The sequence below is a fragment of the Pongo pygmaeus genome, chromosome 16 (genome assembly GCF_028885625.2).
Source record: "Pongo pygmaeus isolate AG05252 chromosome 16, NHGRI_mPonPyg2-v2.0_pri, whole genome shotgun sequence".
NCBI classification, from domain to species: Eukaryota; Metazoa; Chordata; class Mammalia; order Primates; family Hominidae; genus Pongo; species Pongo pygmaeus.
In genome coordinates, this window is record NC_072389.2 from 94,107,968 (window position 1) to 94,122,196 (window position 14,229).

General features: G+C 42.5%; 1 protein-coding gene across 2 annotated transcripts; it reads right to left on the reverse strand.

The window, feature by feature from the left end:
- Positions 1–6,419: 6,419 nt before the first annotated feature.
- On the reverse strand, positions 6,420–14,086 carry MRPL46 (mitochondrial ribosomal protein L46). 2 transcript variants are annotated; one of them, XM_054451331.2, is made up of 4 exons: positions 13,785–14,086; positions 12,245–12,431; positions 11,366–11,539; positions 6,420–6,805 (listed from the first exon to the last, which is right to left on the reverse strand). In XM_054451331.2, exons 1-4 carry the CDS (start codon positions 14,010–14,012, stop codon positions 6,555–6,557), a joined length of 840 nt encoding a protein of 279 aa, XP_054307306.1. In that variant the 5' UTR covers positions 14,013–14,086; the 3' UTR covers positions 6,420–6,554. The 2 variants fall into 2 exon arrangements, with proteins under 2 accessions (XP_054307306.1, XP_054307307.1); XM_054451332.2 differs by having other exon boundaries at positions 11,366–11,536; positions 13,785–14,040.
- Between the last annotated feature and the right edge of the window lie 143 nt (positions 14,087–14,229).

Below are 14,229 nucleotides of genomic sequence, written 5' to 3' on the forward strand. Positions count from 1 at the left end.
CTACTGGGAACCAAAGGAATACTGTGGAGTCTACAGAATTCCATCATACACACATCTGACTTCTATAAATTCGAACTATTACAGCAGGAATTTTAAAGGTGAGACAAATAATACTGTAAACAGTGCAGGCATTTTCATCCACTATTTTCTTCCATGGGCTCCTGCTCTGGAGTTAGCCTCGGATGGATGAGGTGACTCCATCTAGGCCCTCAAATGTCTGTCTTTGTGCGAACATCTCATATTTGGTGTAATTCAGAATCCTCTTCATATTCTCCCAAACCACTCTATTCAAGCCTCTGAGGGATGGGGCACAGACCTGCAGTCGACGGCCCTTCAGGGACAGGGATAGGAATCTTAGTATTTTATACATCATGGCCCCTAAACACAAGCCAACTGGTTAATCTTGTGCTCATCCAAATAAATCATGATTGGTTCCACCTCTAGAAGAAACACTGGCCATGTTAGATTCCCAGAGAGACCTGGCCAGTCACCAATATGTTACCTTTCTAAAGGATTTTTCCATGGTAACTTTAGTCATAGATGATTTGTGACCTATACAGTGACTTTAGAATCCAGCCCTCAGGTTAGATGTGATTCTGCACAAGGCATCATGGAACTCATTCTCTTGCCTTCAGACAAAACTACTCTTAAGCTGTCTTGGACAGTTAAGAACCTAAAACACTGTAAAATAATTCCCATATGCACTGCCCTCCAGCCCCACAGAGCTTCTTCCAGGCCTCTCTGGGCTTTGTGCACGTGATTCCTACTCTCCTCTACTCCCTGGCTCTCTCCCCTCTATTCTGAGGCCTGCTCTGAGGCCCTCACAGGGTTGGTGCACAGCACAGCTCCCTTTGGCTTGTTGACAGGCGTGGTTCCACCACCACCCTCAGCACTAAACTGAGGATGTTGGCCAAGAGTATTCTGGTCTCCATTTTATTCCCAGTGCTTGGCTGTAAAGCAACCTCCTCCACAAATATTTGTTGAAGGGTTAACTGGGATGTTTCAAGAATTCTCTTTATTTGAGGTTTTTCCTTGTCATCAAGATTTACTGTCTTGTAGAAAATGTGGTGAGGTGATTGACAAAGAAACTGAAAAAGACTAATCTATTGGACTACTTAGAACTGACCTGATTTTTAATGCCATTTGTTCTTGTTTTATTTTTAACACTCATGGAGATTCTTACCCACTGTTACCAATTAGCTTTCCCAAATTGTGCTTTAACTGTTGATTTTTGTACTAAGAAGCAGCATCTTCAAATAAAAACTCACTTTAATATTTAATAATCCTAAATGTCAAGGAACTCTTCTCATGTGTAACTTCTCAAAATTCCTACTGTTGCATTTTAAAGCTTGCTTACTTCCTCTAATTCAGACCAAGATGACTAATCGACATCCTCTGTGTAAGTAATAATACACACTCAAAAACCATGACTCTCATCATTCTCTTCTCCAAGTTCTAATAACTCCAGTCCCTTCAGCCTCACTGTTCTCCACATCAATCCTCTTCATATTCTCACAAATCACCCCAGTTCAGGCTTTCCAAGGGATCCATGAGTCTGCAGTAGATTGCCCCTCCATGACCAGTTCAGGAATTCTGTGATACAAAGGCAGGAGTCCAGGCAGCATGGGACAATGGATGGCTTTAGAATCCCATAGCTCTGGGTTCAAATCCTGGCTCTACCAAGCATTGACTGAGACCTTCACAGGGTCTCCTCCCCTCTCCAAGCTTGTCTGTGGATCTAAAAATGCCACACAAGACCAATGTAATTCTTAGGTGAGTCAGATTATGTTGTGGACATGCAGGCCTCACACAAGGCTACATGAAGTGGTCCTAACACATGGCAGTCTGGGTGCCCTCCCCTCCCAAGGGCATGGCGTCCATCTGTGGCACTCCCTGGAGCTGACGTAACGGGGTGGATGGCCATGAGTGCCCCACATCTGTCCTGGTTGGCTGCCAGCAAGCTTCTGGCTGCTGCTTAATCCCAGGAGACTGGGTGCTGGGGACTCTGCTCAGCCTGAGATAAGAAGCTTCTCCAAGGGCAGCAGCCTAAGGCCAGGCAGGTTTCCAGAAGGTTTCCAGGTTTCGTGAAGGTTTCCAGAGACAGCCTACTTCCGGAAGAGCAGATGCCAGGCAAACCCTGCCACCTTGTGGTGCTCATGCGTATAAGCCCACTCCAGCTGTCATAAAGCCCCGCCTTCCACTCTGGGCCGCCATCTGGTTTCTTGGTCTGGGGATATCCTCTCTCTCCTTTTCTCAGCCTGATCTACCCCAAGGCTTTCTGACCTGGAGGTGTGTCCCAAACCCCTTAGACCCAGGATGTTCTCAACTTTGTCTATTAGCCCTGTCATTCCCAAAGGCCCTAGCCTCAGTGCCCTCATCTGACTAAATTAGGACAGTTTTCCCCTACTGGGCCAAAGGAGAACCTGGGAGTCTCTCTCCCCCACCCACCTTAGCCACTCAGCAGCTACTTGGGGCCTGGTATCTGACACTTGGGCCATCACTGCTCTGTTTATACTGCCAAAGCCTCTGAATAAAACCTGGGGCCAGCTTCTCAGGCCCACTTCAGAGTGGCTTAGGTAAGGTGGCTGGGATGTATGTGTGCACTTGTGCACCTATGCCTTACTCCAGGCTAGTAAGACCCTCCCTGGAGGTGCCTATCTCCTGACTTGCAGGGGACCTTCCAGCCCCAGCCCCTCAGCTACAGCAGTGATTCAGCTATCTGGACCCATCCCTGAGCCTTTAACAGCACCTATTCTGGCCACAGAGAGAACACTTTCCTCCTTCACTTCCTGTTTTAAGCACCGAAATGCCAAGACAGGTGAAAGGCGACTGATAGCCTAAAGTAACTGGCCATAATCCAGGCTCGATGGGCTTCTAGAAAACAAAGCAGAGAAGGGTAGGGGCTGAGGCTACCCCAAGATTTCAGGCAAACAGGCTTTATCTTGCTATGTGTGTTTGAAGCTTAGCGATCTGTGAGCTTTCGATAATTGGGTTGCTGACCTTGCAGCTGCACTCCTTTTCCCCTGTTGGGGTAATAGAATGGGTCAGCAAATCCTTTCTGTTTTTAGTGCCCATAAGCCTGTGCCTAACAGTGGCTCTGGATTTCCTGGCCCAGGGTGGGACAGAGCTAACATGCCCAACCAGCTGGATGAGGCTGGCTACAGGACTGACCTGCCACACACCTATTGTGTGTGGCATTAATGGATGGAAACCATTAATGACCAAATTACTCACATCCCTTTCCAAATAGGTCAGAAATGCTTGCCTGCCACAATGTATAACTTAGAAAAGGTGAGAATGGGAGTTGTAAAAGCTAAAGATGTTACAGCTAAATGAAGGAGCAGAATTCAGGAGCCTAAGTATGTTGGAAGGAGGGAAACATTTACTGAGTGTTTATAACAAGCCACACATGGTGCTAAGTATGCTCACATAACTTACCACATTACCTGAGAAGTAGTATCATCTTCATTTTATAGATGACAAAGGTAAAGTTAAGAAAGGTTAAGAACTACCTTTGTATACAGGTCTAGGTTTGAATACTGGCCCCACTTCTTACTAGGAAGTAACTCTAAGTAAGCTAACTAACTTGAGTTTATTTCTCATGTATAAAATAGGGATAAAGATGCCTGCCCTGCTGGTTTAAATAACAACGTAGCTTGTAAGTAAGGGCACTCACACAGCTCTTGGCACTCAGGAGTCACTGCGCTGTCATCAACAGTAACAGTAACTTAACTGAGTTCATAAAAACTCAAATCCAGGTTTTCTGACCCCAAGTCCAGTGCTCATGGGGAAAGGAGCTAATTTGCAGTTTCTGAAGTCCAGTAGGTACAGATGAACATTCCTAACCCCAAAATCCAAAATGCTCCAAACTCCAAAACTTTTTGAGGCCCTCAACGACACCACAGGTGGAAAACTCCACACATCAAGTACTTAACACAAATTCGGTTTCATGTACAAAATTATTTAAAATATTGTATAAAATCACCTTCAGGTAATCTGTGTATAAGATGTATATAAAACATAAATGAATTTCATGTTTAGATATGGGTCCCATTCCCAAGATATCTCATTATGTATAATGCAAATATCCCAAAATCCAAGAAAACCTGAAATCTGAAACACTTCTGCTCCCAAGCATTTCAGATAAGGGATATTCAACCTGTATAGGAGCCAGATTAACAACTAATTATCCTATAAAGTCTTAAGTGTGGAAGCACATACAAGGCATGGAACTGGCCCAGCAGGAAGTAACCCTTGAAAATAAGTTACCAGGAAAACAAGTTTGTAAGCAGGGCAGTATTTTCTCTGTAGAACCAGCAAAGGTGAAAACCAGGAGACCAGAAATCATTTGGGAAAACAATGCCCAAGAGGCGAAGGCTAAACCTTAACAACTGAAGGATCCTTTCAGTGAACTGGGTGATCTGTTGTACATGTCACACACACACACACACATACAGGCATTTCTCTTCTTAGGTTGTACAAACACACTTCAAACTGGAACTCCTAATCCCCACAGCACCACACACATTACGCTGTCCTCCCACACTGAGAACATCGCCTCTTATTTTGTTCCCTGGCAATCTTCCCCCAAAGGATACACTAGAAACAATTTTTTGGTCATGTTTGGCAGCCGGTAGAAGAGTCAAGCTGGCACTCGGCAAATATAGTTATTTATACTATAATGCTAAAAATCTTGCATTCTGCAATATCACACTCCAAAAATAACAGAAAAGGGGGTTGGGGCAGACCACTCAAAACCTATGGAATTCTGTAACCAGAGCAGTAACAAAAGAGAATGAAGCCTAATGATGATGCTAATGCAGTACCCTCACCACCTGTACACCAGTTCCCAGCAGCCTTAAATCCTGGGGCTTATACTGCTTCCTGAGATGTAGGTCCTTTGGGATGTAATCTTAGCAGAGATGCATTCCATCAAAATTAAAACTGTGATCCAGGACAGGGCCTTCTTCATCAATTTTTTAAAACAAGGTGGGTGAGGTGTCTTCACAGCTTCTTCCATTCCACTCACAGTTTCCCCTGAGAGCTGAACATCATGGAAAGGCTAGCAGTGCTTCTAGAAGCTACTAAACCAGCCCCTACTTGCAATAAAGGAAGGTGCTTCTGGAAAATTTTCAGCTTTTTTCTTAAGCTATTCAATCTGGTCCCTGATCATTTAAAACTATTAGTGTTCTGCAGAAAATCTAACATAATTTTGGGTCCTTCTGACACCATTTCTCTATTTCCCAATTGCATATATGCTATTTCCCACCAAAAAAACAATGTTGTTACAGACATGTACGGTCATGAAAATAGTCACTTCACTCTGGTGATTCCTTCCCTTCTAGGCCAGAGGTGCCCGTGACCCTAAGAATATGCAATACAGTTCACACACAAGTCACTCCAAAATCCAGAAAGTGCACCCTGGCCCTATGGCTGCACCCAGGCTTCACTCCAAAGGCACCACTACAGCTCACCATCAGCAAGCCTATGCCATGAGTTGTCTCCCCTCAGTCATGGGGGGGAGAGAACACATGCAGGAGGAAAAAGGTTAGCAGAGGAGTATCAGGAGTAGGCCCCTCAATTTTGATCACAGAAAGCAATTTCCCTGACCCCGGGCAAGAACACAAGGCTGCAGCTGACGCAGAAACAGAAATCCCATCTCATGTGCTCACAGCCTGTTTAACCCAGGCCGTCTGAGAGGAAACCAGGAAGCATCTGATGGGAATCCAGGACTGCAGACTAAAACCACTATTCTGGGCAGACAAAGGGATGCCTGAGTTCCCCATGCTCTTCCACTCACTTAACAAATGTTTACTGAGTGCCTCGTATGTGCCAGGCACTGGGGACCAGTGAGGACCTAAGCAACACACTGAAGAGCCAAGAGCCCCAAAGAGGTGAGGGGCATGGGGTCAACATTCTCCTCTAGCACCAACAGGCACATGCAGCATGACTCTGGGCTAAGTCACAGCCTGGCCGTGATTCCTCCATCTGTAGAGTGGAGATAAACTAACCATGCACACATTTCACATGACTGTTTCAAAAAAGGTAAGACATGACTAAATTCTTTTTAAAATAAAATGCTTTTAGGAAGGGAGGGAAAGAAAGAAGGATTATTTCCCAGGCTAGATTAAAACACCTTCATATCAAGTGCAGAGGGAAGGAAAAACAAACTGGAAATGGCTAAGAAACTATACAGAACTAGTTTTTTCCCAAGGGCCTAGAGAAGCTTTCACAGAACTCAAGGCTTTCGGGAAGTCAATTCATTTCCTTCTGTTCTTTCTTCCTGGGCCCAGTAAGTCAGTGATGCACTATAATATAATCCAGTACTCAATTATCACCTTGGGAAAAAAATGGAAAGACACCCTAAGAGATAGCTCTCTTCACTGGGCCATCAAAGGGCAAATCAGCTGAGACCAACACAGTAATAGACTCATTTATTTCTCAGAATTTAGTTTGCTGCTTGACATTACCTGCAAATGTGAGGCAATCACACAATGTCCTTGAGGCTCTAATCCCAGACTTGTCTGAGCACCATCCACAGGCAGCTCGGCCCATCAGAGGTCCGAAAGAAACCTCCTAACTTGGGCCAGGTATTTTGGCTTCAAATAGTCACCCAGCTCATCCTTAGTGACCCACACATGATGGCCCTTATTCCCAGCCTGGGAAAAGTCTCCAGTTAATAGCAGTGCTTTGAAGAAGAACACCTTGGCCCCGAGGTTACTCTCTGTCCGCATTGCCTGGGGGAACTTGAATGTGTAGTGCCCACAGGGTGCATTTCCTAGGAACTTGGCTTCCATGTTGTTTTCTGAAGAGGGAGGAAAAGAAAAATCACAATTGGAAGGTAAGGATACAGCCATCTGTTTACTCTAGCTCCCAAAATTATAGGAGGTCTCTGCAAGATCTGGCCCTGAGGTAAAATTAATCCCTAGGAACAGGACTAGAGCCATTCCTGAAAAGAGCCTCCTCCCCTCTCAATCCAAATGCTTCCTGGCCCATGGAGCCCAGATTCACTGGGCTCATTCCCATATGCCAAGCTACTGTTTTTAGACTGAAAGTCAGCAACACAGTTACAATCACACCTGGGAGTCAGAGCACCTAGTTCCTACGTTCAGCCCAGTCACTATCTGTTGGTGACGACCAGGACATTGGGTCTGCAAAACAAAGTTCATCCACCTTTAAAAAGGGTGTCACGTGGAAAGCATTAAAAAAGACCCCAGTTTTAACTCCTACCAAGTGAAAAAAGTCATAAACAAAGTTAAAGACAAAAACAGATGAGGAGACAATATCTGTAATCTATAACTAAGGGTTAATAACCCCAATCCAGCATTTCAAACGATGGGGAAATGATGGACTAATTACTAAATGGTTGTTTCATGGACATTTAATATTTTCCAATCTTCTCTGTATTTTTTTTCCCCAAGACAGAGACTCGCTTTGTCACCCAGGCTGGAGTGCAGTCGTGCAATCGTGGTTCACTACAACCTCAGGCTCCTGGGTTCAAAGGATTCTCATGCCTCAGCCTCCTGAGTAGCTGGGATTACAGGCATGTGCCGCCATACTCAGCTAATTTTTTTTTTGTATTTTTAGTACAGATGGGGTTTTGCCATGTTGGTCAAGCTGGTCTTGAACTTGTGGCCTCAAGTGATCCACCTGCCTTGGCCTCCCAAAGTGCTGGGCGTATTTTCTAATTACAATAAAAACATATGAGCATTAGAAGAAAATGCAGGATGCTTTCTTAAACCTTAAGATATTATTTGAGAGGGCAAGGCCTTTCTAAGCAAGAAACAAAATTTTTAAGCCTAAAAAACAAAAGATTTATATTTGTCTACATAAAAATTAAATCTTTCTGCAAGGAAAAATGAAGCACAAAAAAAGTCAAAGACAAAATGACAAACTAGGAAAAATATTTTCAACACATTCAACAAAGGAATATCTTAAGGTATAAGAAGCACTTAAAAATCAATGCAGATACTCAGGAAGCTGAGGCAGGAGTACTGCTTGAGAATAGGAGTTTAAGGCCAGCCTGGGCAACATAGCAAGATTCCATCTCTAAAAGAAAAAAAAATCAATGAGGAAAAAAAACAACAAATTAAAAAGAAAAATGAACCAAGCACATGAACAGTTAAGCTCACATGAAAATAAATATCACTGGCCCATAAATACATTAAAAGGTGTTCAATCTGATTAATAATTTAAAGAAATAAAGTTAAACAACAACATATATCATTATTAGTGAAGTTCAAAAACTTAACTGTACACTGCTTATGAAGGATAAGGAAAAAACCTGTACTTTCACACATATTTTGGAAGGGTTATAAATTAGTACAACTGCTATTAATTGGCAAGAGGTGTCAATTTAATTGCACATGCCCTTTGACCTAGCAACTCCAGTTCTAGACTTTTATCCTACCAGATATACTAATTTGCCCATGTGAGCAAAGATGAGCATACAAGGATATTCGCTGCAGCTTTGTTTGTAAAAACAGACTGGCTAAACAAACTGCAGTACATACATATTATAAAATAGTATGCTGGTGTTAAAAAAGCTTAAGATAGGTCTTAATAGGCTGATCCGAAAAGATGTTTAAAAGCGTATATGAGAAAAAAGGAAGGCACATAACAGTGTATAAACGTGTTCCCATTATACGCAAAAAAACAAAACAAAACATTTATGCATTTGTATATGCATAGAGAATTTCTGAAGAGATACAGAAAAACACTATTAATAGAGGTTGCTTCTGAAAAAGGAAAATTACATCTTACACTACATTTACTAGACACTGATAATTTTTTTATCACATACGTGAATGGCTTTTCTCATACTAAAAAAAAAAAAAACACTACTAGCATTAGATGAAAAATTTATAGATAGTGTGAGCTCACATAAAGTAAAAAATGTTAGCAGTGGGTATCTGTGAGTGGTGGAATTGTATTGGCATATTTCTTTACACTTTCCTGAATTTTCTAAACTTAATCCCATAAATGCATGTTACTTTTCTATAATCTGGAAAAGATGGATTAAAAATATAAACAAATTAAAAAGAAAAACAGCTTATTACAAAGATGAGCAAACGATCTAAATAGGCAGTTCACAAAAGAAGAAGTACAAACAGCCAATAAACACATGAAAAGATAGTGAATCTCACTAGCAAACAGGAAAATGCTAATCTGAAAGAGATCATTTGACTCACTAGACAAGCAAAATTTTAAAAGCGACTATTTCATATGTTGGTGAGGTTTAGACAAAGAGGCACTCTCAGACACCACTCCTGGAAAACGTCAATTGTTATATACATTCTGGAGGGCAACTGGGCTGCACTTACCAAAAACTGAAGTGTGCACACCTTTAACCCATTAATTCTACCTCTAGAAATTCCATCTGCAGAAATACTGGAAGTGTGGAGCCAGTGGTGAGGAAAGGAGTGCACTTTCACTTTTTAAAATACAGTATATACTCTTACATTGCTTGAGTTTTTCTTTGCCATTTTATATTATTTGTCAGTTTAGTAAATTTGTAATAAGTCAATACACTATTTTACATGCATCTATTAAACATAAATATGTGTTTTAACATATTTGATATATTTCCTTTTACATTTATTTATTACAAAATGGCAACGTTTAAAGGAAAGCATAGTGCTCGGGTGGAACCCCTTTCCTCATTGCAAACAGAAAGGGGAGCTGAGCAAGGATCAGTTGTGAATGTCTGACAGTAAGAGAAGTTGAGCACCTGAACACAATGATCCTCACAAGAAACTCAGCTGCTGACTCCTATGTGATGGCTGAGGAGACGGAGAAAGCAGCAACCTCCCCTCCTACCATATTCCATTCAGTCTTGATGTCTCTCCTGCAGGCCACACAGGCCCCTTGGGAGAGTCAAGGGAACACACACTGGCTGCTGACATTTCGTTAGCAGGTACCTGTGCTGATGGGAGGGCAGGTAAAGTGGCTGCGCACCACCAAATCCATTTAGTCAACATTCAACAAATGCCTATGTGCCAGGTACTTTGCTGAAAGCTAGGATCAGAGAGAGGAACAGATACTGCCCATATGTTCAAGGAAGTCAAAAGTCTAAATAGGGAGAAAAATGTGTTAGTAAACAATTATAGTGCAATGGCATAAGTGAAAAAATGTATTCTCCACTAGAACACAAGCTCCTAGGGAGTAGGGTAGGGTCCTGTTCATCATTGAGACCCTATATGTCTGTTGCATAAGTGGAATAAGGACACACACCAGTGCTATGGGAGCCTAGAGAGAGGAGTGGCTCTGTCTTCCTAAAGGCTCAGGAAAGGTTTCACTACATAAGGTATAATGTATGAACTGTCTTAAAAACTGAGCAGTCAGGCCAGAAAGGAGTAAAGTATTTCATCAGGGACCAGCAGGCCCCAAAGCAGAGACACATGAAAGACCATATTATTCAAGGAATGCAAAAGGTTTATTAAGTTAGAACTTGAATTTTACATTAATGAACAGCAAGACGGAAGACTGATGAGACTGGGATCAAGGCAAATAAGATTTGCAGGCCATGCTTGACAGTTAGAATTTTTATGGGAAACCTTTTAAGAATTCTATGCAGAGAAGTGACACGGGATTTGTGTTTCAGAAAGCTCATTTTGGCAGCACTGAAGGGCACTCCACAAAACCAAGGTTAAACTTACTTGGCATCTAATTCAATAACTCAGTATAGTGCTTCTCAACCACTGTAATTTGCTCCCTGGGTAATATCTGGCCATGTCTAGAGATATTTTTGATTGTTGCACTGGGGGTGGGGTCTGGGGATGAGGTAGTGCTACTGGCATCTAGTAGGTAGAGGCCAGAGATACTGCTAAACATCCTATAATGCAAAGAATAGCTCCCCACACTTATCCGACCCCAAACACCAATAATGCCAAAGAGGGGAAACCCTAGTCTAGTGAGAAGTGAAGAGGGTCACAGCTAAAGCTGTTAGAACAAAGAGGGGACTATTTAGAACAGATCACACGGGACTCAAGGACTTATGGCTGTGGGAATGAGGTCAAGGATAATTCTGAGGTTTCAAGTTGAGTGAATAGATAAGCAGTGATGGCAATAAGCAGTGCTGCAAAGATAAGAAGACAAGCAGGATGAGAAAATGGTAGAAATATCAATTTTGAATGTACTAAATTTTAAAATCTCAGTGGAACAAAGGATTCTCGCTTGGTCTAAAAATAAAAATTAAAAAAAAAAATCCTTACCTGGGTTTTTCTGGCTGAAATTTTTATAAACTTCAAAATTTCCATTAACCTTCTCACCCCCACCCTTAATCCAATTCCCCAGTCAGCCTAAAAATCCTCTGGCTGAGTCTGAAGTGAATTTTGTGGAATTTAGAGGAAGGCAGAAAACCCACCTGAGAGTGTGGCCAGGGTTCGTTCAGCTGTTCCTCGAAGGGTCTCCCCAGGCTGCCACTCTGTCTGGGGCAGTATCCAAACATCCTGGTCTCCAAACTTCTCTCTGACTAACAGGACAAGGTTCCTGTCTAGCTTCCGGTTCAGGGATGTTCGGTCATTCTTTTCATCAGCTTCTACAGCAAAGGGGGTCAGAGGAAGTAAGAAGACTGTGATCTGCCAGAACCAAGAAACCTGGAGTTTTACAATCTTCCTTTAAGATCCACAATCCTTGCCCTCAAAGAGCTTAGAACCAAATTACACCTCGACCCATCTCTCTAACTCTGACCTCTTCCAGGGAAGAGTCTCACAATCTTGAGGAAACTAAAAGGTAAGGAATTAAGAGGTAAACTTCTTTGAATAGCAAACCATATTTTGAGTCTTCAAAAAAGAAACAATGATCATACTAATTCAAACACAACTACTTCATTGGTTTTGATACTATTAATGACTTAACTAGCCCCTACTTTCTCTGTTCTTCAGTCTTCATCTGTGAAACAAGGAAAACAGAACTCAATCTCCCGCTTTAAGAGGGATTTCACATAAACACAGGAATTAGTGGAAAAAGGCTTCATTTGCCCCACTCTCAGTCTCAAACTTGGAGTTAAACACAGATAACATTCACAAAGTTTAACTGAGAGAAAAGGCTATTCCAATACCCTTACCTCTCACTCGAAAATAAGACAGACTTTTTAAGTCATATTATGGTAGATGTGAGCAACAGAGAAAAGAATATGAATTTGTTACTTAAAACACAAAGCAGGGGCCAAGCAACTGTCTTTTATTTGGGAATCCAAATACCCCTTTTCCCTTCCTTCTTGCTGGCCTAAAAGGATCACAACCTGTTATGCGAGCTCCAAGTTTGAACTGTAGAAATGTCTGCTCCCACATATCTTCCAAATCTTGGGCCAGCAATATATCCTCTTCATCTTCTTCATCATAAAGGTCAGCTTTCTTCTTTGCCAGTCGCTGGTTTTCATCCAGAGCACGAAGCTCATGGTCTGAATACAGGCTTCTCTCTATCTCAATCTGGGAAAATCAAAAGGGCAAAAACCTACCTTAATCTGGCAAAATTAAAAGGAAAAAAAAAAAACAGGAAGAATAAAACAGAGATATGGCACACTTGGCAGGCTCAGAAGTTTATCACCCAACATAAACAGATACACAATCAAAATACCATGCAGAAAGGAAACAGAGGGAAAAAAAGGTCCTCTGAACTTTGGGCTTGAGTTACATTTGCCAAAAATCTTAGAATGTCACTGGGGGTCAAGACTGCTACAAAAACAGAGAGCTGGGTTGGGCAATGCCTGCTCACTTACCACAATCCAGTCATGTCAGTCTTTGATCAGAATCTCACTCACCAAGAACTTTCTTGTTCAGGGACTTTCAAGAGGCTGTTCCTTCTTCCTAGAATGTTTTTCCTCACATTCTTTTTCTGGGAGAGTCCTACTCATCCTTCTGATTTCAATTTAAATATGACTGTCTCAGGGAGACATTTCTCATAAAGAGAAAAACCTGTATTCAGAAAGTCTGACACATTCCTTGACATTCACCATAAAATCAAAATGTGATGTATTTGTTAAACACTCTTACAGTGCCTTGTGTTTTCCTTAACAACACTTATCAGGGTCCGCATTTAGTTGTATGATTATCTGGTTACTGACTGATCCCCTCACTCAACCAGACTGAAGTACTCTGAGAACCAGAGCTACTTCTGCCTTACTCATTACAGCATCTCTATCACTTAACATACTCTCTGATGCATAGTATGGGCACAATGAACATCTGTAGGTTGAGTAACAAATATTTGTCAAGCGAGCGAGTAAATGAATAAATCAAGCAAAAACGACAGAAGAGAAGTTTATAGTTCTCAATAGACCAAGACAAAAACATCTCGGATTCTGAGGAAACATATCACCCTTCAAACACTTTCTGTAGGGACTTCACACCCTCACAGCCACTATACTGTTTTTGCCCATGCTTCCTCACTTGCCCCTCACAAAGATAGCCCCATGAAGTAAAACAGAGTAGGCTTATCACAGGCATCTTACAGATGTGCCCACCGCCTCTTGTATTTCCTTCTTAACATTCATCACATCACAAAGACTTTCTCCCTCCAGACTCCCTGTCACTCCCTAGTGACAGGGACCGATTCTTGTTCACCACAGGATCCCTATTGTGTTGCATGAACAAGAAGTAGAGTATCTCCAAAGAGTTGCCAATGAAACCACTTTTTCTTGAACATCTATGTACCAAACCAAGTCAGTAAGGTAGGTACCATTCTGCGGATAAGTACCGTATACTTAAGTTCAGAGAGGTGAAATTACTCGCTCAAAGTCACGCAGAATAAACGTCACTCTGAACCCTGCATCTCAGTCCCACCTGCTGCAGTAGAGACGCCATCTCTTCCTGAAATGGGGTCAACAGCTTGGAGACTGCAGGTGGCCGCTGCAGGCACAACGCGCCCAACAAGCGCCATGGAGATCCGTTGCTTGAGGGTGCGGCTGCAAGAGCCAGGCTGCGAGAGCTTAGACTACCGGCCCTGAGCCTCTCGAACCGCCGCCAGCCCCCCGCCACCCCTAACAGCGTCCGCCTTACGGGCGCCGCCATCTTTGTTCTCCCACAATGCACCGCGGCTCCCAGGGATCCTTCAGCCGTGGGAGCGGCAAAGTAGGGGAGAGCTCAGTCCCGGAACTGCTAGAACGAACCATTCGCATATGGAGGGGTGACCCAACATCTCAGAACATTAAAAAAGGGAAAGAATACCCTGGTGAACCACAGTGAAAGTCTTATTGAGCATTTAAATGGAAATAAAAATATTCAGTGG